The sequence below is a fragment of the Netta rufina genome (assembly GCF_964035555.1).
Source record: "Netta rufina genome assembly, chromosome: 5".
NCBI classification, from domain to species: Eukaryota; Metazoa; Chordata; class Aves; order Anseriformes; family Anatidae; genus Netta; species Netta rufina.
Genome location: NC_140128.1, coordinates 37817570 through 37842215, shown reverse-complemented (window position 1 = coordinate 37842215; position 24646 = coordinate 37817570). Strand labels below are relative to the sequence as shown.

Sequence of the window (24646 nt, the reverse complement as noted above, 5' to 3'; positions counted from 1 at the left end):
CAGTCCCCTATGGTTTTCTGGCAGTAAATCCACTGTGGACAAAGATTCAAGGCAATCTGTGCTCTTGTGAAAGGAGATTTATGTTGAGTTCCAGAGTCTGCATGTAGAAACAAAATAAAAATGTTCCTGACTAATCATTTGAAAGTCAAATAGATTTTTGACTTAAATGGATTCTAAGTATTTCTCAAATGAGACAAAATCGCTCTCAAATTATCAGTAAATGCTGAGGGATTGGCATTAAGAATGTGGTATTTTTCTCTTCCTACTCTGTAAATTGTAACCCTATGTGTGTGAATGAAGTACGTTTCCTCTCTCTCGTATAGTTTTGTTTTGTTACAGTGGTGATGGTTTAAGGTAGCCATGTCCCCATGTGTCCTTGTTCCCTGTGTTGTCCTTCATGCATGTGTTTATTATGCACATTGGCTGTGATGGTTATACTAACTGCTTTTTATTTATTTAAAGTGTTGTGACCCTGGTTTATCTGCCTTTATACTAACCTGTTGTTTATTGTTTTTGCTTTTTCTTTCTTTTTTTCTTTTTGTTTGTTTTTGTTTTTTTTTTTTGTTTTGCTAACAAAGTTGAGTTGACCAAAGCTGACCTGCAAGGTAGAGAAGGTTCTTCTTCCCATTACTGTTTTGGACTGAAAGATGCCTTTATGTAACATTTGGTGCCTTTTTACTGGATGCAGTCACACCTCTGGGATTGAGGAGAAAGATAAAACCCAGTCCTTCTGGAGGGAAAGTTTGGGTTGAGGAAGGACATGGCGAACCATGAAGGTGTTTTTGTTGACCTGAGAGGTTTGACTGTATCAGTCTGTGGACATCTGTAAGAGCACAGGTTGATTTCCTGAAATGGTTAATGATCTCTCAAGCAAATAGCAGTTGTGTGTAGAGATATGGAAAACCCTCAGAGCTTTACAAGGCAGAAAAGTCAACTTGGATTCTTCAGTATCAATACTGAGGAGTGAGACTGGATGATGAAAACTAGTTTTTGTAACTTAGGCTTTGAAAAAAAAAAAAAAACAAAACACCAACAAAACAGAAGTGTCTTTCTGGAATTTCAATTAAATTAAAAAAAAATAAATAACTACAAAGTGCCTTAGTAGTTAGGCATTTTACAAGCCAAAATTGATCCAATTTGAGTAGTGGCTGAAGTGATCATGCCTGATTATCAGGTACTTTTATAGATGCTATTTTTTATACCTCTTGTAGGTCTTTTTCAGAAATTTCTACTGGATCACCTCTGATTTTTTATAAAGCAGGCAGGGCTCTTTCGTGATGTTGATCCATACATGAAATTCTTATTGACATCTTTTTTTATTACTATTACCTGCTAAGTAAAGAGGGAGCAATCAGCGATGTTGGAGGCTGCTGAAAGGCTGAAGACTATGCGGGTGGTGTTAAAATATCAAAACCATGCAAGTGAATATCTTTAAAGAGACTGAGAATAGCTTCAGTAGCAAAGGGAGGAAAAATTGATGAAACCAGGAAAATGACTCAAAGAGGAGAGGCCAGATAGTTATTGAGAACATACCACTTGAATTACAGAGAAGTGGTGGGTTAAACAGTGCTAACGGAAAATCAGTTTAATGAAAGCTAGGTCTTAGGAGACACATTATGAAGAAAAACTTAATAGTGTAATTACATACAAATGGTCTGTATCCCCAGGAAGTAAGTAAGGAAATCTGCTTATTAGAAATTAATAGATCTTCGATCCTACCATTATTAGAGATTTTCCATGGTGTTGAGAAGTCTATCCCTTTAAACTTGGTAGTGAAAGTACATTTCCCAACATCTGAAGAGACTGCAGCATACAAAATAAATTAATTTATTCCTGAATGTTGTGGAAGCTTAAGAAAATGTTCCTCTTTTTCAGGGGAAAAGGAGTAAACCCTCTTATACATAACAGGAAGACAGAAGCACTTCACGCTTGTCTCTCTGTTCAATAGTCCTGAAGCCACAAATCATATCTCTTATGATGTCGGCTTAATCGCCTTGAAATTTTGTGTCTAAGCCATGGGTTTAGTCTCAGGTTTTGCTGTGGTAGAAAATACAGTATTCTTGTTTCAGTCCGAGATAGAAACGAGACTTCCCAATGGTTTACATATCACTGGAATTAAGGTTTTTTTTTTTTTTTTTTTTTTGAATTTAATTTCATGAACTCCTTTTTTGGTTCAGCAGCTGTGATGTTGCTGTCCTTATCTAGTGCACCAGGTGTGATTTTTCCATTTAAACTATTCCTGTTCCATATTCTAGGGATTGGCAGGTAGCAATTACCTTTGTGTCAGAATGTCATCAGCATTTTTTGGTGTAGTTGGCATTCTATGGTTTAACAGAAAAGGGGAAAAAAAAGTTGGAGGAATCAAAGGAAATATTAATAGGTAACTGCTTTGTCAGTGTAGCAGGTGTTAATAGGCAGAAGCATATTAGGAGGTATCCTCTTACCCAACAGACAACAATTTTGACAGCCTATCAGTCTTCAGAACGGACGGCCAGGAGTTCCTGTTCAATTTTTGATGTCCAGTGAGATGGATGCAGCATGAAGAAGAGGTGGTGTGGCCAAACAGATTTTTTTGCTGTTTTCATTTTCCAGGAGTCCTCAGAAGCTAAAGGCTTTTCGCAGGTGTTGAGATTCATTCCTGCTCAAGTTCGTATTGGTATAGAACCTTACAAGAATATTTACAGTTCAGATGGAGACACCTGACCATATGTACACCTAAGGAGAAATGTTTCTCTTGAGTATGTTATGTGGATTATTGGCTTTTCAGGAAACCAACCTTTGCTAAATAGTCTTGCTGTTTCAGAACATGAAACCTACCAGACCATGAGGGCTGGTAGCACAGCTTTCCCACTGCTGTGATTTGCAGTAGGGAAGGGTGTTTTTCCAATTGACTGTATTTTTCTTGTTCACATACAGCACTTTCAGTCTTTCCTTTTGTCCTTTTATTTTCTGTTTGATTGTTGTTTACTTCCTTTGCTTCATTTGCATCTCCTCGTCCCCCACCATATCTCAGATCCAGGCATACTCCCTTTTATGCAGTTGAATTTATTTTTTTTTTCCTTCCTTCAACCGCATGTGTATGAGAGTTTTTCTCAAGATCTAGGTTGCTTAGAGAGGGAGAGAGGCAGGGTGACAAAGAGGGAGGGAGAAAAGCAGATAACAGATTTCATCTTGTAGACCCATCCTCTGTGGATTACCATTTTTGCTGCTGATTCCCTTCTCCTGTCACCATGGGGTAAATGTGCTTTGCATGGGATACTTACACATTCATTATCTTAACTAAGTCCTTGTTCCTGAAATTTTTAGATCAGTTGTGTATTTGGAACAGGAGGACCTGACATTGTAACTGATGTCAAATGAATGGAGAAGTCAGGTTTGACTGAGGCACTGGGATGAATAGCTGTATTTTCAGACTGCAGAATGCTGGCTCTTAAGTTATTTCTGACAATGGGTAACTTTAAATATGGATCCTGCCAGATGCCTAACCTTATTTAGGTGATGAAAGGGATGACGAGTTCTTAAAAAAATCAGGAACTCGGAGAGCTCAAGGAGCTGGCTTTGCCACCCTTGAAAATCTCTTGGATTTTTTTGGTTCTAGTGTGCTAAATTAAAGTCGCTTTATGATATTCCTGCTTTCCACCACCCATGATTCAAAATACAGGATCTGACTTCTTAAGTCTTTCGCTGAGCCTTGATTCACAACGCCCCCATGGCTATCTAGCTGTTAAAGCATATGAGGTATGGTCCATCCAATGACGTTCCATGGGGTTCAGTCTTAATTTTGCACACTTTTTACTCAGAAAAATCTTTATATATACTTATAAATTGGAAATCTTACCTGTATTCATTTTATTCCCTACTTAACCTGCACTAGGAATGAGTCCTAGAGCAGAATGGGATTCTGCCTAGTGCTTCTGGTTTCTGAGCTGTGATGCCTCTCAGAGCTGTACTGGGCCTGTATACTGAATTCAGAAAAACAGAACATCACCAATTCTGAAAGAAGGGTGCTGACAGAAGTAGTCTGTAAATTTATCATAGGTATAAATTGCCCATCATAATACCTGACTGGCAGTGGTCAAGGTTTATCTTCTTTATGGCATTTGCAAGTTAGGAACCATAAGACAAGCACTTTATTTTACAAAGACAGTAAAGATGTCTTGCATGTGTCACTTGATCTTTTCCAAACCTCTTTGATGCAGGGAAGAAAGATGGGAGCAGTAGCCCACTTAGGGAGACGGAGAGTGAAAATGGGCCCTTAGTACCAAAGGACCTTGCCTGTTGTAGCTCCTCCTTACTGAGAAAATAACACCGATGCAAATGGGTCCTTTCAAAAGGAATGATTTTTCAATGTATGAAGAAGGTGTTATGTACAAGTCCTAGAATTATTTTCTTTAGCTTAAAGCTTACGGCTAGTTATGATCAAAGCATGAAGCATTTGTGTTATAATCCTGCAGCTGTGCTATAAAGGAAATTGAATTCCTCATGTAACTCAGAAGAATGATAAATACAATGCTGTATCTCATGTTTCTCAAGTTCCTTTCACTGCAAAGTGCTTTCACATAACACAGCAGGAATGACTTCTCTTGCTGAACAAGAGAGCCCTCCTGTTAGATGAGACGTGGCAGTTTTAGCAATGCACAGCAGTAGAACTCAAATTTTTCAGTTTCAGGGCAGAGAAATCCACCATACAGCTGAAACCTCAAGGAAGAATTAGAGAGACAAAGTAACTTTTCCAAACGTATTATGTAGCAGACATTGGGCTACTGTACTCTTCTAGTGTGTTTTTCTTCAAATGTTTAGTGATAAAAACTCATAAACCATATATCTAGCTAGGTAATCTGGAAGAGAAGTTGAATACTGGACTTATTCCCAAGAAAGTCTCAGATCTTGCCAGTTGTGAGATGGTGAGCTATTTCGGCAAGAGTTAGAGATGCAGAAATAAAGAGTAAATGATGTGGCTGTGGAATTCTCCTTTGCCATCCCATATTCCCAGCGAGTCTGCTCCACTGGTAGGCTTAGTCTGGACAGGAGGTGACAGAGCAAGTCTCACCTCTGCTAGCAGGGTTGCTTTCCTGTACTGGGAAGTTTTCCACTTCTGTTCTTTATCTGCTGCCTGCTCATGTCACATGCCCAGCAGAAAGTATGGTAAGAAGCTGTGTCAGGCCTAGCTGCAAACAGATAACAAAAAACAAGGCCTTTGAACAAAAATGCACACAAGGGAAATAGCAAGTGTTGTCAGGATATTGCAAATTCAAAGAGAACATTAAAGTCAGAATGGATATTTTTTAATTAACTGTGTAGAGTGACTTACCAGATGTATCTCAGACTATGTGAAGGCTTGATCTGAAACTTTGCTTTAAAAATAATTCTGGTATGTTGTAAGTGTTGCCAAAGGACTGACATTAAAAATAGACCTGATGGCATTGGTATTTTAGAACCATTTCTACTGCTCTTTGTATAACTTCAGTTTGTCTTCCTTTCCTAGTGTCTTAGCACTAAGGGGCATGTGCATGGTAACACAGTCTTCGTTTTATAAGCCTTCCTGTGCTTCTGTCACTTTGCTCCCTAATCTAAAATCCTAATCCCCTGTGACATCCCTGTTAGTTGCTCTGAACAGAATTCTGTTGCTACAGATGGAGGATTATGACACGAGGCAAGGTCTGTAAGCAGCGGGAATAGATGAACTCTTGGAGACAAAGATGCTTTTACCATGCAAATGGCCCATAGTACTCAGGAGCGAGGCAAAGCGTAATACCCAGAATCGATGCTGTGCCGTCACAACTGACTCTAAAGACAGCTGATCAGCCTTCAAGCTTCTTTTTATTGTCAGCATTTCAGAATTTCTTGTCAGATGGTGCTTAGGGGTGATGCTTTGTTCTCTTGCTGCTTTAAAAATACTTTTACCATCTTCACAGTTGCTTGTAAAATGCAATTCAGAAACCATGATACTGGGCATAATTCAAATGCTTTGGCTCTTTGGCTTGTCACCACTGAGAACACCTCAAGCCCCAGTTACTAGGCGTCACGCAAGCTTATTTCTAGAGTTAAATTCTAGTACTTTCTCCTGCAAGTATCCTGGACAAAGGCTATCCCCAACACAGTAATGCCCGTTTTCTAGTCCAGTTGCTGATTAACGAAAGTGTTCTCAGAAAAGTGCAGGTAGAGCAGGAACGCTGTCACTGAAATTACTGTGCTGCTTTGCTTCTTCAGCCATGCTTCTCCTTGGATAACTTGGAAGTCTTAGGCAAGATGACAACTAGTATTCTATTCCAGACTAGTATTCAATGTAATTCCTCCTTTTCTGGGGCCAGAGTAAGTCTGAAGTGTCAGACCTCAGCCTGATGCCTGCCTGTTGTCTCTGGTTATATCCATGTCTTTTTGTAAGTGGAAAGGCAAGGGAGAAGTGTGTCTGTGCACACACCTAGCAGCTACACCCTGTGGTCTGTCAGTGCTGCTATAAAACTAGAGGTGATCTGTTAATTTCACACTGTGCCAGTGAGACCACTAGGATTTGTACAGCTGAAGATGAGGAAGGGGAAGAGAGGAGGGGAAAAGTGTTGAAAAATGCTGCTCAGCTTTCTTTCACTGTGAAAAAACACGCTGTTTTGATATGGTGGCTGCTGCATCTTTTCAATAGGTGAATTTTCTTTCAGGGATTTTGTTGTCTGCTCTTCTTGTCTGCACTTAGGCTTCTCCTTAGAAGGGTTTTGTTTATTTATTTTTTAAATAGTGTACAGATTATAGAAGAAACTCAGGTTTTTGTTGATGTCTTTGAGTTGTTGGGAGGATTACAGGATGATGTGCAGCTTCCAGTTAGATGCAAGATCTGCAAATGCTTGTAAATAAGGAAGGGCCTAGATGGATAATCTGAATATCAGAGATCCTATACAACTATGGGATCCAGTGTAGGTCTTGGTAGATGGAGGTGGGTTAAAATATTTGAAAAGAGTATCTGTACTTTATTGCTTCCCATCTCATTTGTAAAGTACAGGTGGTACTTCTGATGTAATGAAGAGATAAGGGTGATGTGTGGGATGAGCCTAATGGAACTGCTGTTGCTAACAGACTAATGAATGTTGCTGAAATGGGTAGCATGACTGTTTGCTTTATCCTTATGCTGTTGTCCTTAAGGTTAGACTGAAAATGTTTGAGATTGATCTAAGGCAGCCTAGCCTGTTACCTTCTACTCTTGTTATCTTGCACATTTTTTTTTCTTTTCCACTAAGTGCAGGATACAGAATAGCAGATATGGCATCTGTAGTTGTAAGTTTCATTTGAAGTACTGCACAATAGGAACAGGATACCTGTCTGGATTACTGAAGATAAAATACTTTTTAGCAAGTAATGTCCAGACTTACCTTGTTTGTAATATATGGCTTGAAGCTTCAGTTCTGCTCTCAGTTGATTCAGAATCCAGCTACTTCCTTGTGGATGACATAGTGACTATCGTTCGGAGTTCCTCTGATGTGAAGATCCCTCTTTTGCCTGTTCTTTGGGTTGTGTCTTTGCAAGGTTATCTGGGAATGATAGCAACAGTTAGCTCCAAATAAGACACAATGAAAGGCTGTTCTGTTTGTAATGGCTGCTTCCTCCAAAAGCTGTGGAAACCTGTTCAGAGTAGAAAGTAAAGCCTCGTGGAGTAATGTCGTGTTTTTTTGTTGTTGTTTGGTTTTGCACTTCAATGATGTGTTTCCAGAGGAACCTATGTAATGGTTCTGTAGGTAGGATGAAATATTGTTCATGGGCTTGTTTTCTAGGCTGCAGCCCTAAAACAAAGGGGATCAAACTTCAGGGGAAGCACATGGAACTGGCAGTGTTTCAGTTTCCCTTGCATCACACCGTATTTTATCATAAACTTCTGTGAATGAGTGCTGAACGTATAAGTTGAGCCTGCTTAAGAGGGAATATCTTGTTGTTTGCTCTTCTTCCTTCCTGTCTGTCACAGTTTGCTGTTTTGTTGTGGAGTGTACAATTGTCTATGTGCTGTTTTACTCAAGTTTGTTGCATGTTCAAGAATGGAAAAGTGGTTAGTGCTTTTTCTGTTCTGCATGAGAATGTTGATAGTAATGGTAATGATGACTTGGAATTGTTGTGGGCGTCACTAAGATAATTTTTTCAGCTTTGTTTCATTCTTTTCTTGCCATCCCTTCTCCAGGACCAAGCACTACCTGCCAGGAAGATTCCTGTGCAAATCAGGGCATCTGTAATCAGCAGTGGGAAGGTTTCACCTGTGATTGCTCCATGACTTCATATTCGGGAAGCCAGTGCAATGACCGTAAGTAGCCTTTTCCACTGGGTTAGAGAGGGCTGTGAGTTCTGAAAGAGCACGGAGAAAACACAGTTTTACTTGGTGGAAATGCAAAGCTTTCCAATGGTAAAGCCAAGCTTTGTTTCTTGGAAAGGTTATTTCTCTCATTGTTAAAATGAAAATATGGAAGTCTATACTTGGTACGTAGGTATTCAGGGGACAGAGATGTTGCTGGTTTTTTTAAAGCTAACTCAACGAGATCAGGGATGATAATTGATGTTAATTGAATTCCTTGTTTAGTGAAAACAGGAATGAATTGCGTGTACTGTGTGTACCATTTACGTAGGTACAAACTAGCTATATCTTGTATACTGAGTTATGCTTCAATGTTTTCATTCAAACTTTGGTGGCAGAAATGTGAAATCCATATAAAACTGATGAGCATTGTTCTAGAGAAAATGGGAACTGGTTGGTAGAATTTTCAGTTAAAACCGAATGGAGAATTAAACAGCACCAGTGTTGTGTTCCCTGGTATGTTGGTTTGCTTGTCAAATATTATATGAATATTATGTTATTTGCCAATGAATATTAAGATCTTTGATAAAAAAAATTGAACAAAACCCCAGAGTCGTTCTTTTGGGGGGAGAGATGAGCCTTCAGATGTTCCCTCTGCTCATCCTCATAAGGCTTTTGCTCCTGTCATCAGGGAGCAAATCACTTCAGCTCTGCTGTCTCCTGACTTCTGTTATTTAAGCAGACAGCTAGTTCCCATTTCTCTTCCCGCTCCAAGGAGTTGAACAAAGAAGCATATATTATAAACATTGTAGTAAGTATATGAGTAGTTTTCAATGATTTGGTTCATTGTGTGCTGAAATTTTAAGGCTGGAAGATTCTTACAGTCCACTCTGCCTGCATCCCACAAGCCTGCTGCTTCTCATTAAGGGTCTTTGTGGGAGACTTTGTTAGTGGTACAGCAAGGTGTGTTGTATTAGTGCCACGGTACTGTCGTACCTATACCTCTTCCCATAGAAGTTTGAGATGTGGCTGAATTGATGGCAAACGTGACAAACTACTTAACAAGTGGTGACAGTTGGTTCCTGCCAAGGGCCCCAAAGCCTGCTTTTCTGTGAGTCATTCACTAAGAGCAGTGATACCTGAACTGCTTCCCGCTTTCTCCCAGTGTAGTTGTCTCAGATATTGCAAAGGCCAACCTCTGTTCTGCAGCACTGGCCGTACTGCAGGTATGAAGGGTACTACGGGCACAGATTTAGAGGCTTCAGTGCCAGATCTGGTTTTGAGTTGATTTGGAATCCAAAATGACTCCACTGGGACTAGAAGAAACATTTCATATCAGGGCAACCAGATGCGGCTCTGATTTTCTGCTTTGTTTTATTGTTTTAAAACAAGAGGTATGTAAGAAGGGAAAATTGGAAGCTGTATTGGACACCTGATTCCCCATTCCCACACTCCTCTTGTTCAGTCATTCAGGTTAGTCTGAATTATAAAAACATCTGTGTAAAAGAAACGCTGCTTTGGAGCCTGTTGGGTTGTATTTGAGTACATGCTATGGAAATCTCCGAAGAAGTCATTGATACTGTCATCTTTGTTTCTAATATGCTGGGCTTCACAGCTCCAGAAAGTCACAGTGCCCTTGATATACTGTTGCTAATGACTTAGAGCAGGCTCTATAGAGTCAAAAAGCCAGGTTTCTGTGTCCGTAATTGGGGATTCCTTGCTGCTTTTTAGAGCTAGTGGCTGGAAACCGTGCAGAGCAGAAACAATGGCTTGATTTGAGTAGGGGTAACTAAGATGAGGTAGTACCCAGCTTTCCAGTGTCAGGCCTGGCTTGTGTTTTAAAAATGCTCACAGGAGGCTGTGGGTTTGAAAATGGTCCAGAAAGGTAAGTCATGTGGATTCCTGGAACACAACAGGACTTCAACTGAGATCTTCAAAACGTGCGTATAACCTCTTCGTGTATGTTTTTGTAGTCTTTGCCTTGTATCAGGAGGGGAGATTTCTGCTCCTGGTTGCCTCATTACTTTATGAAATGTCTGTGGAGAGGGAGAAGTCTTGATTCCTGTTCCTATCTATTAGATATTGTTGTTAGCATACCCCCCAAGTCTAATGGAAATGCAAGCACTTGTATGTTAGTTAATTTACATATTCTTTAGACTGGATTTATAGTAAGTGATGGCAGGGAGAGATAACTTCTGTGTAACTTGAAGCCATGCTATACCTTGCTATTATTTAGAAATGCATCAGACTATTTGGTAGAATGTTTTTTTGTTTGTTTTCTTGTTGTTTGGTGTTTGTTGTCTTGGTGTTTTTTGGTTAATTGTGTTTTCTGTTCTTTTTAAAAAAAGGAGTCTATTAATTTGGTGGATGGCAATTGCTTTTTTTTAATAAACAAATTATTTCCACTAATATATATCAGGTAACTGAAGTCAATAGAACAGGTCTAGATTTACACAATAAAAATGGTAGCAAAAGAAAAACTATGCGTAAATATATTTCTCTCTTCATTTCTGTTAGCTCATGGATCCACACCAGGAAATTAGCATTGTCACATGTTTGCAGAATATTTTAGAGGCTCTGAGATAGATAAATTACATAGGTGGTGTATTCTTTTAAAATATTCTTCATGATCTCTTCAGATCATCTCCAATTATCAACTATAAGTTATTTGCTACCCTAAGCTTTGCAAAGTCGCTCAATGTTATCAATAGGCAAGGAAGCTTAGTTGAGACACTTTGCTTTTTAATTCTTGTTCCAGGACTGGGCCACTAAAATTCCCGATTTAGATGTACCTGGCTTGGGGCTGCTGTTTCTGAGTGGTGAAGGAGAAGCACAGATAAACTAGGGTGGTGGAGATACAGGGTGTACATCTATAGATGCCCATACACATTTGTTGGTGTCATTTAACGAGAGGAGGATTTAAATGCCCAGTGGAAATGATGACACAACCTTAACTTCTAGCTGTTGGGTAGCTCTGTTTTAGATGTCCCTTAAACTGTAGGAATCCAGAGTCCTCAGAATAAGAAATTAATAGAAGCTGTGAGCATAAATATACTCTTTTTAATGTGTTTCGAGTTAGGTAATTTTTTGCACCTATGTTTAAAACAAAACAAAACTCAGTTTGAGAAGGTCAAAAAAGTGAATTTAAACATCTGCCCTGTGTCCTGGCTAGTACTTACACCTATAAAGAAAGATATAAATGGAAGAAATGGCACTATTTGGGAAATGTTAGCTCCATTCTCCTTGCCATTTAAGATGTGTTCTTCCTTTTTTTTGAAGCAATTCCTCATTTCTCCTTGCCATATAAGATGTGTTCTTCCCTTTTTTTCTTGAAACAGTTCCTCAATTCTTACTCTTTACAGATGTTTTAAGCAGTCTAGCAACACATTCAATAAATCTGGGCTTTCAACCTATTCTCATGATTTGTTTGTTACTCAAAGAAGCAGGAAATCACCATTAATACACTGCAGTTGGTACTTATGGATATTGAACAACTTTTATGTTCCAGAGCATTGTGTATTGTATGAACTGTTCAAATGTGCAACTTCAAGCAGATGAGGTACCAGAGTTGGAAGTTAACCTGCAATATTAATGAAATGCATTGCATCTGAAGGGAACTCCATCCTGCCTAACTAATTTAATTGAAGTGGGTTAATAGCATGATCTCCGATGAAAACATGGTAGTTATAGACTCTTACCTGAGATATGGCATGTGCTTAACTCTTGGCCTAGAAACAGCTTTACAGATTCCTTACTTTATTCTTGTTCTCATTTGTCTGGACAAACAATGACATTTTTTTCCTTGCACAGAGAGAATGCATAGAAAACTAAAAACCCTTCAGCGGTCTAGCTACTGGGAATGGTATATGTATGTAAAACTAGATAATAGAAAATACTGCTTGTTACTCAGTGCCTCATGCAGATGGGTAACACCAAGGGTCAAGCTTTGCAGGAGAAATTGCCAGACTAACACAAGTATGTATTAGTGGAGGCTGTCTGTAAAAGATCAATAGCCTGCAGCAGTGACAAGCGCAAGGAGTGTATAAAGCGCTTTTACAAACAGCTTTTTTTATATCATTGTTGAAACAGTTTTTAAGTCCATCTGCTGGCTCTTGATTTGGCTTTTTGGGGGGTATTTTTTCATTTATTTATAAACTCTGGGTGTTAATATATACCCGGTTTAAAAACAAGTTTTCAATTTGTTTGGTAAAAAGCAAAGGCAGCCGAAGTTTATAATCTTGTATATATATCTTCATGTGCTTCCAGTCTGCATGCATTTCAAAGAGCCTGTTGATAAACAGAGCAATCTTCTAACCTTTTAATGGGATTGTTTTCCTAAGAAGTGCTTGTTTTGTTTATTTTTTTTTTTGTCTGAGGGAGAGGCAATATTCAGGGCTGTTGTTCTTTTTGCGTAAGTTATATTTCTCTTCAAATAATCCTTTCCATGTGATGCATAAGCTATCTACTTCTACTGTCTGTTGGTGAATCACATTTGAAGGAGGTAAGGATCAGAGGAAAAGGAAGTCGTGGTGACTTTGCTCTTTTATTCATTGACTTAGCACTGTCGTAACAAGAGCTTTTGTGAGCTTAAGTTCTGTAATCATAGTGAGTGAGGCTTAGTATCCAAAATCTTTTCTTCCCTTGATTTTTAAAGGAAGGATATGAAAATCAATAAATGAAATCTAAGAGCAATATTTGAGATGAAAGCATACAGCATTTTGGATTGAATGAGGGAGATTGAAAGTGGCCTCACTGCCATGTGTGTGTTCTGGGTGAGGTGCCAGGGATGCTAGAGCACACCCTTCCCTCTTCCATTACTGTCTGTCCCTTCACCCACATGTAAGTGAATAAATGTGCAAGTGGGTTGATGCTTGTGGAGCATATTCTGTAGGTGAGGTTCCAAAGAGGCAGTGGCAGAACCAGCTTTCTTCATCCCTGTTTAAATAGCATGGCAGATAGTCATGAGAGGAGACTGTTAACATGGAGAATGGCTGAAGTAGTAACCATGACTTCATGGTGATAGCTTTATTCTGATGTGTTTGCGAGCCATTCATGCTCCCCTCTTGTGTTGCCTGTGCCACAAAGTGGTTATGGTTATCTCTAGGGAGGAATTCTAACCCCCAGCTGGGAGATGGTCCCTCTTGTCAATAATTTTTTGTTTGCCACCATCTGGGACAATTTTTGTCCATGTCAGCATACTCAGCTTGATTTACTTGCAAAAGCCATTTTCATTGTTCATGTTTAATTACCACACGTTCATTTGTAATGTGCCCAGCTTATCACTGAGTGAGTCAGAGAGCAAGAGGTTGCTAGTGTGTAGAAAATAAATCTGCATAGACTTCTTTAGTCATGCATGGCTAAATCAGTCAACTGTTTAAATATCAGCACACTTAGGGATTTGCCTTTGATACTACAGAGACATCCACCCTACGTGAAGCAAGAGTCACCTCTGATTTATCTCGAGTGAATCATACTTCGTTACAGCAGGTCAGGCACCCTGCCTACTTCTTACCTCCTTGTGCTTTGCCCTCGCTTACTCAGTGCTCTTTTATGTACCCTCTACTATAACTAGTATTTTCTGCCTGGAGGCTCATTTGCAGTTCCTACCCAAAGCCTTTGGCATCTTCTGTCCCTGTCTCTGTATGACCTTATCCTCAGAGCTAATAAAGAGGAGGGAAATGCAACTTTGGAGTTTAATATATGATGTAAATTGTGCTATTGTGATTTGGATTGTGAACTCTGCTTTTACCCTTCTTACTACTGTTTATTTTCATTTGCACTGCCACCCCAAGTAACTGTGAAGTCTTCAGGGCAGAGATGTGTCTCTGCTTCTTACTGAAGCACAGTGGACTTTTCTGTTGCTTGGTAATAATCCACTATGTAATTGCTTTAAGATTTGGGTGGTTTAAGAATGCCTGATGCTTTTCTGTGTACTTAAAGGCATTTTCCTGCCTTTGAGTAATAGCTGTAAAGCATCAGATCAGGCTGCAGATCAGGAGCTTGCCCCGTGTGCCCTTTGGGAGTCATCCAGGAAGGGTAGTGTTAACTTCAGGGAGGAACCTGGGTGTGCCTCTTCTGGGTGAGAGAAGAGGAATTTGAGTGACAGGTGCTTTTTGGAATTGCTTCTTCTGCACCTTTCAACATCTCCTCAAGGTGCCCTGACAGCAGTGTTTCTTCTTTTTTTTTTTTTTTTATTTTTTTCAAATGTGAAAGCTAGCCAACTTTATCCTTTTGTGATCCCCAAAATGCTGTGAGGTCTCCAGTGAGCAATTTAATTACAATTGCTTCAACAGCTTGGCAGAAGGAGCATTTAGGATGAGAGCTGCAATCAGTCATTGATATCTGTGCACACCTGGCTGCTGTCAGCACATAAGCAATGGCCCAGCCATGCTGCAAACTTCAACAGGACAGGAGGGAGACTTTTTACAGGTGGCAGTGTTAACAGCTTCAGTATCAACCCCTGAGCAGTTCAAGCAGTTTCTTAATTCGCTTCTAACATTGCTCAGCAGCTATGCCATTTTCATAGGTATGTCACAGAAGAATCTTGCCATAATTTAGCTCCTCTTTGGTCATGTCTCTCATTGGTAACTTTTTTTTTTTTAACATAATACTTGGTGGTCCTGGCACTAATTACCACTTTTTGTGTTACAAGTAACTGAGTGAGTGATACTTGGTATTTTGGCCCATGAAAGAGCTGGTCTCAGAAACTGTTCCTTCAATAATGGCAGGTGCAGGGTATGATCTCTGAGAAAGCCCTGGTGTAAGCTGGCAGTGGTAACAGAAGTGGTACAACAAAATAGGAGGCTGACTCTTCTGTCAGCCCACCCCAACCTGCGTTTGCTGATGATAATCTCGAAGCACATATTTCTGCTGAATGTAAGTTACTAAGTGAAGTGTTCTGAACTATTGAATATAACAAGGATTTGATGAATTTTAAATGTAGCTTTTTCCTTTTAATATCATATGTCCATATTTGCTTTAAGAAGCAGTAAATGTAAAAACTCGAGGAAAACACCAGAGTAGGCTTCAACCATCAACTTTACTTTTCAAAGACTCACCTTAAATCAGCTCTTTCACAGAAGATGCTGCAGTACTGAATTTGGAAGCTGATGGCAAATGTAATGCTGGCTTTTGTAGGCAAAAGCAGCCATTATTTTAAGTGTATTCTTTTCCATATAACACTGTGAAACTTCTACTCAATTGTAGTGCCCAGTACTCCAGGTCAATCTTACACCAAGTTTCACCAGCATCACCAAGTTTCAGGGCAGCAGGTGATACCTGAACTTGTGCAGAGAAAACCACACAGTTGCAAAAGCCTGTTAATCTTCCTGCAGCTGTTCTGCTGTTATCTGCAACAGTATATGCCAGTCACTAAAGCATGTGAAAGCACAGGTGGCTTTTATTTCATTGCTTCTTTGTTTCTCTATCAATCAGCCATGACTAGTGCTATAGCATCTGAGAATTTGAATCTCAGGTTAGGCCTGATTTCCTCTATGGAAGCTCGGGCTTGCAGGAGGCCACTCCATTTTCTGCCCCACTTTCTGGGTTTTGTGTGCTCTCCCATCTGTGCAATACCCAATCCAGTTAGATGCCTGTGCTTTTAAGTCATTCTAAGTGTGATAAGAGATGTAATGGTGTTAATGAAATGGGTTGGGGTTCACTTAATGCTTTCCTGGACAGCAAGAAGTTCTGTTGCAGCACAAACTGTAACTCCTTATCCCTGTGGGGTACTCTAGGTGATTCTTGTTCTTTTTTCAGGCTGCCTACCTGGGGAACGGTTTGCAAAGAGGAGCCTACATTAATGGGTGGGAGCCAGATAGATAGAGACAGAAGGTGGTCTTTGCATTTTATGGACTAAATTTTCTTTGTAGTAATGCTTTTATAAATATGAAATAGTTCTTTTGACTTCAATGAGGTAACTTGAAGTCTACGTCAGTATTGCTGATGAGATGAATGTCTGGCTTGGGATTCCCTGAGTCCACATATCAAATATGCCTACTTCTTTTAAGAAAGACATGCATATATATGCGTGTGTTTCATATTTTAGACTGAAAGCTACCTTTAAAATTACAATCATTAGCATGGATAAATATGTCATAAAATATTTACAGGGAACAAGCAGCTGAGAGAAAGCCAACATGCAGAGGAATGCAAGCAGTGATAGATTTTTTTCCCTTCTTGTAGGCTTTAGAGCTTACAAGGCAGGAGGCAGGTGTGAGTGGGGGAAAAAGAGAAATCTTGTATGCTTACCCATTTTTTTGCGATTAAAATTATTGATAGAAAAACAAAGGCCAGAGGAATGAGAGGTCCTGAAGAGTATTCTTGTTCATTATCCTGTCTGCCTTATGTACTAATTATTGCCTGTCATTGGAGGAAGGCTACCTATTGATCTCCAGTGGAGTTTAGCTGTGTTTGGGGACATATCTTCGTTACATTGCAATCTTGTTACCCAGGAGCTGGTATAATAATCTCAGCTGTGGAACATTGGGGATTAGATGCAAAACCTTAATTACAGTTATCTTAATAATGATCCCTGAGGGGCAGATTGAAACTGGCTGCTTGGGTACCTGTGAAACAAGCTGTGTGAGGGGGAACAGTTTTTTGGTGGATTTGACTGTTTTTGTGGAGGTGTTTCGCTGCATGCTGACATTTGAGCCCTGTGTGATGCTGGGAGTGGAGCATGGGGCTGACTGCAGTTACCTTGTGTTTTTAGGACTTGGGGGCCATGAGCGAACTTCGGTGACAGTGGAAGGAAATGCCCTTTAGAATAAGAAAAATAAAATAAAATAAAAAAAAAAAAAGAGAAAAATCAAATAACGGGACTTCTGTTAGAGGGAAGTGTTTAACTGAGATTCCAGTTAGCTCTTTGTGTATTAGTGAAATTCTTAGGATAGATCTGAACAGATAAAAATGAAGAAGGAATAAAAAGGAGAGATGTGGTTGATTTCAGTCTTTTCAAAATGAAGTTCAGGATTTATTGCTTCATCGAAATGATTAATTTGTTTTGAAAGTCATCCAAGAGAGCTTCAAATACCTGAGAAAAAAGACAGTCTTAGTTTCAAGGTGTTGACCAAAGTTAGATCACCATCCCCTATGTAGAGGAGGATGATTTAATCACTGTGCTGCAGTGTGAATCCTTATGGCTCTTCCCAGTGTTGGAGATGAGCAGCAGGAGCTCATGCTTCAGGTGACCTCCCTCGTCTGGAAGGGGATGCCTTTCAGGACGTTTCCTTTGCCAACGGCACTCGAGCATAATTGTGAGTGGGGTGGGAGGGAGAGCAGGAAATGTCTCTTTCCATAGGAAAGCAGAGAGACATTTGATCTTCGTGGTGCGCTTCTGTCCAAATGCCTCAAGCCTCAACCTGAGAGCAGTAGTACTTGTGTTCGCTGGGGAGCTGACTCAGATAATATAACTGACCTCAAGACCAGAGTGTCTTGACTAGACTCAGAATTTAATAATACACCTGCCAAATATAAGCAATTTTTTCTTTCAAAGAGACTCTAGCATGTTGATTTTGAAGGAAGTGTGGTTGAAGCTCTATTTCTCCTCTTGTCTCTTTTTTGAAACCTAATTGCAGTGCTTGGCCACAGCAAAGCTGGTGTCAGTTTTTCTGGCTTCCCATAGCTATCTGTCATATTTCTTTTCCTTTTTTTTTCTTTCTCAGATTGCACTAAATGACCTTCTGTCTGTTACATTTCTGCCCTGCTGATCTCAGGCAAATGATGAAGACAGATAGCAATATCACAAGCCATCCATCATACGGTTTGTAGGTCCCATAGAAGCATCTGTGTCTTTAATAGTTTATCTGTCACAGATCTTCCCAGGACTGAAGCTGAAGAGAGGTCTAATACTGGTATTTTGTTCTAATACTGGAGACTTCAGCAGTCAGGTGTCTTGCACCTGGAAATGCAGACTGTCATAAGAGGTGCCTGTGTTCCAGGGTTTGAGTTAGGGATCTAAGCCAACTACATACTACAGAAGGCATTGCTGACATCGGTAAAAGACTGAGTTTTCTGCTTTGTTTTTGTAACATGGGATTAGTTGTGTTACCAGCACAGAGCTGGCTTTCAAGCCCACAGTCAGTGTCGTTGAGTAGATGTTCTCAGAAACAGTGATTGGGAATCTGGCTGCGGGCTAACAGTTGTAGGCACTCTACCTACTTGATAAGGGGTAGGAAAACATCTGGTCTGCAGCATGTGAGAGAAGTCTGTGGGCATAATGTTTGACTCCAGAAAAAGTGCAAAGTGACCTAGTGGGGCATGATGCTGATCTGTAGTAACAGTACTCTGTGCAGCATAAACATGTGGTGGTTGAGTTGCTGTACACAGATACCTGAAATACCTGTCTGAAGCACTGCTGAGTGGCATACACTTGCATGGTATTGTAGACCAGGTAGGGCACCACGTTAATCCTGTGCCCTTAAATTCAGGATTAGCCTGGGTTTCTCCATCTACAGGTGCAGCAGATTGTGCTGCAGCTTGAAGAATATCTTGAGAACTCATCTTGTTTCAGTTCCAGTTGCTTGCATGCTGAGACTGAGGTGAGGCAGATCGGTCTGTGCTTCCTGTTGTTGAAGCATAAATCTTAGCGGCTAACAGTTTGTACTGCAAGGTTTTTTTTTTTTTGTTTGTTTGTTTGTTTTTTTGAAAAAAAAAAAAAAAAGGGATGTAAATAGCCCATTTTCTCTATTTTTGCACTTCAGTACTGGCAGTGAATTTAATCAGCATTCACTCTGGCTTGAAACGTCTGAAGGCTTAAGATCCTTACCTCATCCAGCTGAAACAGATAATTCTGATGGGTAGTGCACACTAACTGGTGCTTTGTCTCAGGGGAAGCATCCTCACAGAGGTCCCCAGCATGCTATGGAATTGCTACTGAAGGTTTGTGCACGTGGAAGATTTATAAGACCAAGTCATTTAAACTTAAATTAGAGATCACAGCCCAAATCTCACACTTGAGAGACCTGTAGTAAACTCATATGAGTTATTCAAAATGGATAAACAGTTTATCATAATGCTTCCTGTATTTAAAACAAATTTCATGCTGAAGACTAAGATGAAATAAGAATAAACTGGGAAATATTTGCTAAACTGGAGATAAGTATAGCACTATGCTTGGGAGGCAGCAATGTAAGATCAACTTCATCTTGCACAGAGACCCCTGCATTTTCCTACTTTCTTTAGAAGCCATTACACTCAGGTGCTTTCTGCTGTGGAGATGAATTTGTCTGAGTTCAGCCAATGAAGGAGAAACTATCTGGGCTTTCATATCACCTTCAGTGGTGCCAGGAAATTCTTCCTTATGATGCTGAAGATGTGACCCAGCTGAGTGACTTCAGTCACTCCTAGATGCTCTGTAAGCGTGTCTTCATGTCTGGGAGCAAATAGAGGAAAGAGTGGAATAGCTTCCTTTGTGAGTATCCTGCAAGCCTTTCTTCTAAATGAAAAAGGGCTTCTTTGTTTTCCCAGCACAGAATGCATGGGAAGGACAGGTCTCAACTCCTGGCAAGTTTAGTTTTTTGGAGACCCGTTTTCTTTGTCCATCTTAAGCACAGGAGATTCAGCCTTGTAAGAAAAGGGTGCTCACAGCTGCGCTCGGCCTGCTGGCAAATAGCATTCAGTACAGATGGTTATCTGCCCACACGTCTCTATTTATGAAGAGGCCCCAGTGTTTATGTTAACAGTGATGAGTTTGAGAGATAAAAATAGGGAGTTGTTTGTTGTTCATTTGTTCTTTATAGATCTGCAGTGAACTTTTTTTTAAAGCACCAATTCGATAGAGAGATTTGTTAACCTGCTAGAAGAGCAGGCTGTCAAAAAGCCAAGCTGCAGATGTCTCAAGTGCTGAAATACTTATTTCTTGTTTCCTATATTGCTTCTCTTCACTCCACGAGATGGTGCTGTGTTCCCACCAGACCCCAGGCATGCTTTCCTTGGCTTTTCCCTGGCCCTCAGTGGGTGTTTGGAATGCAAAAACCTGAAAGGATATCTCTCTATCCAGTTGCCTTTTCCTACTCTCCAAATTAATCCCAGAAAGAGATTTTTCAAAATCGCCTAAGACTTTGTATAGCCCTCTGCAGTTTCTGTCTTCCTTGCTGTTTACTGTGGCTTTGCCATGACTTAGGAGGGTTTATGAAATACACAGGGGATTACTTCAGGACATCGTAGTTTGGGAGCAGCCATACTGAACAGCAAACAGTGGAACCGAGGTGGCATCTTCTTGTCTGTGGTTACTCCTCTTTCACTGCCTGCGAAGTGATGAAGATGTCTGTGTTACAGGAGTCTGCCTAGTTCTACATTAATTTATTTATTTTGGTCATGTGGAAAATATTTTGCTTCAGCCCTGGAAACTTCAATTATCTGATCATGTTACTTAAAACAAAATCATTAGCAATTCTCCCAGTGCATGCTTTCCTACTGATGTGGGAGTTGTGGTTTTGGGAGCTCTTGTGTCTTATTTCTCCTGATTTCATTTAGATTTGGAGTAGAAAAATACTGATTTGGGGCTACTGCCTCAGAAGGGAGCAAACATTGGCTGCTGGAGATTGTACCGTGCTGCTGCTACAGGTAGAGAGGGGCTCACAGGGAGTAAGAGGAGACATCACTTTTTTTTACAAGCTGGCCAGGGTATTATCTTGCCTTAGGTTGCTAAAATTCATTTAATGTCAATGTTAAAAGTGATGGAAATGGCTCATTAGCAATTTTGGAAGTCATAGATAGCGAACTTCTATTTGTTCTGCAAAACAGCTTCCTTCTTCAGAGAAACAGTGCCTGGGGTGAACAGCTTCCCCACCCGTTGAGGAGCTTGCCATTCTTGCCTCCCGATTACAGTGCTCAGCTTTGTGTGCTGTAGGTGCGTGTTCGGTGTCTTCACAGCTCTGCCTCTCATTGCCTCCTTGTTCCGCAGAGAACAGCCTGTCCTCATTTGTTCTCCTGCTTTTGTTCTTAGTATTTTCCAAGCACTTGAACTTGCACTTTCCCATTTTTCTGTTGACTGAGTGGATTCCTGATTTATACCTTCTAGTCCCAAATCCCCATGAGTGGTGGGGAGGTGACAGGTAGAAAAGCAGTACAGAATGATGATGTACCTAAATGAGGCAGAGACCAAATTTCCCTCACCACCATCACTTTCCACACCTACTTTTTAACTCCTTAGAGCTGGCCCTGGTTAATTGGGAACAGCTACAACTCCAGGGCAAGTTGCTAACAGTTCTCTCTTCCAAATACCTTTCAGCAGGACTCCTAATGCACATCCTACACTCTTCATAACTGCTACATTTCACTCAACTTTAAGGCCTAAACTGAACCGATGAGATCCTTGTATAATGATTGTGTATTACTTCCTTGGCTCAGGACACTTTGTGGATGTAAGCTGGAATTCCTGCCAAGAGCTATTAAACCTCGTGAGCAGAGGCATGTAAATGCCACGTAATGCATCATCTTCAGGGCAAGAGAAGCTTTTTATCTGTGTATCTCTAGAAAGTTTTTGAAGTTGCTACTAATTGTTCAAATTCTCAAAGTTCTTCACCGATCTCTCATTGAAAATCTAGAACGTTACTGATTTGTGATCAGATGTATGCTAGAAAGCGAGAGATTTTTCAGCTCAGAGGTTGTTCTTTTCATTTGTCAATCTACCTCTGCAACTATGGAAATCTAGCAAAGAAGTAAAAGGCTGCACTGCTTGATTTTTTGTTTATCCCCCGTCCTCCCCAGAGCTCTGCCTGGGAATGTCTTATCTCAGTGTAGTAATCACAGGTTCGAGGCATAGGATGTTGGAAAGTAAGATCAAGACTTTTTAGATGTGAGCAATTTTTCTACTACTATGTGGCATTTCCCTTGCCCTCTTCATAATACGGATGTTAGCAAATAGCTGAACTCTTCTTATTCTTAAGTGACTCACATCTACTTGATATAGGTTACAGTTTTGAAGTCCAGACTGGATCATGATGTGTCAGGAACTTGAAGGCATTTTGGATATGAAAGTGGGGAGGAGGCATGGGCAAGGTAGAACACAATCTAATGAGAGCAGCATCAGCTAAGTACAGCTTTCTTCTTACTCACCCTGTCATCACCGGTATAATTCAGACTTCTGACTTTCCTTCTGTGTTGCTGTCTTTACTCTGACTCAGGGTTTGCTGTTCTGAGTGGGGATAAGGTGTTTGTCTTTTCCATGTGCTTCCTTCTAGAAACAGTCCTGGGCCTGCACAGAGCAGCAGCTGTGAGTCCACAGAGCTCAGTTAAACAGCAGGAGGACACATCAGAGCACAAGGAATTGAATTCTCCAGGGGCAGAGTTTTTAAACTCTTAAGCACTGAGCAAAGTTTCTCTTGTTCGTCATTTGCTTTTTTTTTTTTTTTTTTTTTTAATGGCTCTGAGTCCCCTTTGGCATTTGCTGGTTGTGGCACAGTACATCTTTTCAATGTGGGAGCTGCTAACTATAGCAGACAGTGAGACTGTTTTGTGTCACAGGGAACTTCCTTTTCAAAAGGCAGATGGAAGATGGCAGGGACTAGTTAGCTTAGAATTAGTTACGTGTTTTCCTCTGGTTCAAATCTGACTCAGCCTGTGAGAAAATAACCATTATCCTTTGATGGCAAGTAGGTAGCTTATGTTGGGGGGTGTTTTGGGAAATTGGGACATCTTGAAGAGTCCTTGAGGAAACGCTTTGACATAACAATTTCCCTTGATTCTGGCTCTAATTAGGGCTTCTGGTCACAGTAGAGAGGTCAAAAGTTGAGTAAGCTTCTTTTGATGTTGCTCAGGTAAGTAAATGTTACTCAGTGAATGCTGAAAACTGTAGTTTCTTTGTATTGGGAATCCAGCAGGAAGCTTTGAATGAGCTGCTGCTGGTCATGCTCTTCTCGCATTTGCCCTTTGCAGTCTCAGTTGTTGTTTTGATAATACTGGTCCCCTCAGAAAACACAAGTTGAGACCGTAAGTTCTCAGAATGACACTTGTAAACCTGACAGTGGAAGTATCTCTTCCTAACGGCAGTAGGAAGGTTCTTGGCAACAGAAATCCTATGATTTCAGGCAATAACCAGTACAATGCAGTAATCCCCAAAGACATTTCTGAATAGCTCTGATGCCACCTGAGACCTCTTCATACCAAAGAAAAAGAAAAACCTATCAAATATCCATTTCTCTGGAGAAGTAGAGCACAGCAAGTCTCACAACCCTACTAAGCCTTGACCTGGGCAGTAAAGCTGTCTGCTCCCTTTTGATCCAGAAAATCTTCCCTGCCAGAGTTCTAGTGGACTCTGAGGAAAAATCAGCTTCCTCTTTTTATATGAACTGGGTGCAATGTTACTGTTGGCACCCGTTTAACTCCTCCTTTTCTGAATGGAAGTTATAGAGCCCTGTCTCCTGCAGCATTTAGGGAGTAAGTTCTGACTAAGATTTTCCTTTGTAAATAGTCATGGGGTGTTGTAGACACTTCGTCCTGGGCTGCTGCAATTAATGTGTTAGTCTTTGCATTGTCCGTTGCTCTGTCCATGACTCAGCTGAATTAAACTGGTTTGCATCTGAAGTAGGTGTAATGTTGGGCCCTTGTGAGACTTTTGCATGCTGTCAGCAACTGTCTTGATAGACATAGCTTGAGAACCCAAAAGCACATATTGGAAGTTAGATATGCATCCAGTGCAAATTGATCACCAGTCCTTAGAATGGCATGCTCATTGTTGGTTAATTCATCTAGACACCACGCTTATTACTAGGCTTTGATAAAGGCTTTAAGAAGAAGAAGAAAAAGTTTATTCTAGTTAAATACTTCACTTTTTTTTTTTTTTTTAATAAAAGAATTTGAAATTAGTTGTGGGATGGACAGGAGTTTTTGAAGCCTGACTTACAGGTTTGTTTTCAAAACTCTCAAAAAGCAACTTCTTACTCCTGAATTGGGTTATTGGTTCTCCTCCATGTGATGTTAGTTTTACATACAGTCTTCAGATTTGGAAAGAAATCAGCCAACCTTAATTTTAAATGTCAGCCACTTCAGCACCTTGTATAATTTTCTTTCCATATTTTTTTCATGATATGCCACCTAGCTATTAGAGTTGATGGTAGTTCAAGCAGGCATTTTCTTCTCTAGACGGCAGCTGTAGAGGTTCACTATATGAGGTTTTGCTCCAGAAAGTTCAAGAAAAGGATTCTGTTGCTGGTCTTCTCTGCCTTCCTGTTTTAGAAGAAGTGAACCTAAAAATGTTTCATTTGTATATTTACCTATCAGAATTAGAGAGAAACTTTTTAAAGATGGCTTTAAATTGTTTAAGGAGTTACGTTCAGATTGCATATGAACATGACCGATGTCAGCTTGTTCCAACACGGTGAAGAGGCTAAACTTAATCGTGTCTAACTACAATCGAAAATGTTTGTTTTCAGTCTTTTA

At 40.2% G+C, this 24646-nt stretch overlaps 1 protein-coding gene across 3 annotated transcripts in view; it reads left to right on the top strand.

Moving 5' to 3' along the window:
• NRXN3 (neurexin 3) overlaps positions 1-24646 on the top strand; it is a gene marked incomplete at its 5' end in the record, with an annotated part of 932654 nt that overhangs the window by 390770 nt on the left and 517238 nt on the right. For all 3 annotated transcript variants that reach the window (XM_084286893.1, XM_084286894.1, XM_084286895.1), the window contains one exon: positions 8156-8275. In XM_084286893.1, the coding sequence (XP_084143019.1) occupies positions 8156-8275 (120 nt within the window). The remainder of the gene's footprint in view (positions 1-8155; positions 8276-24646) is intronic.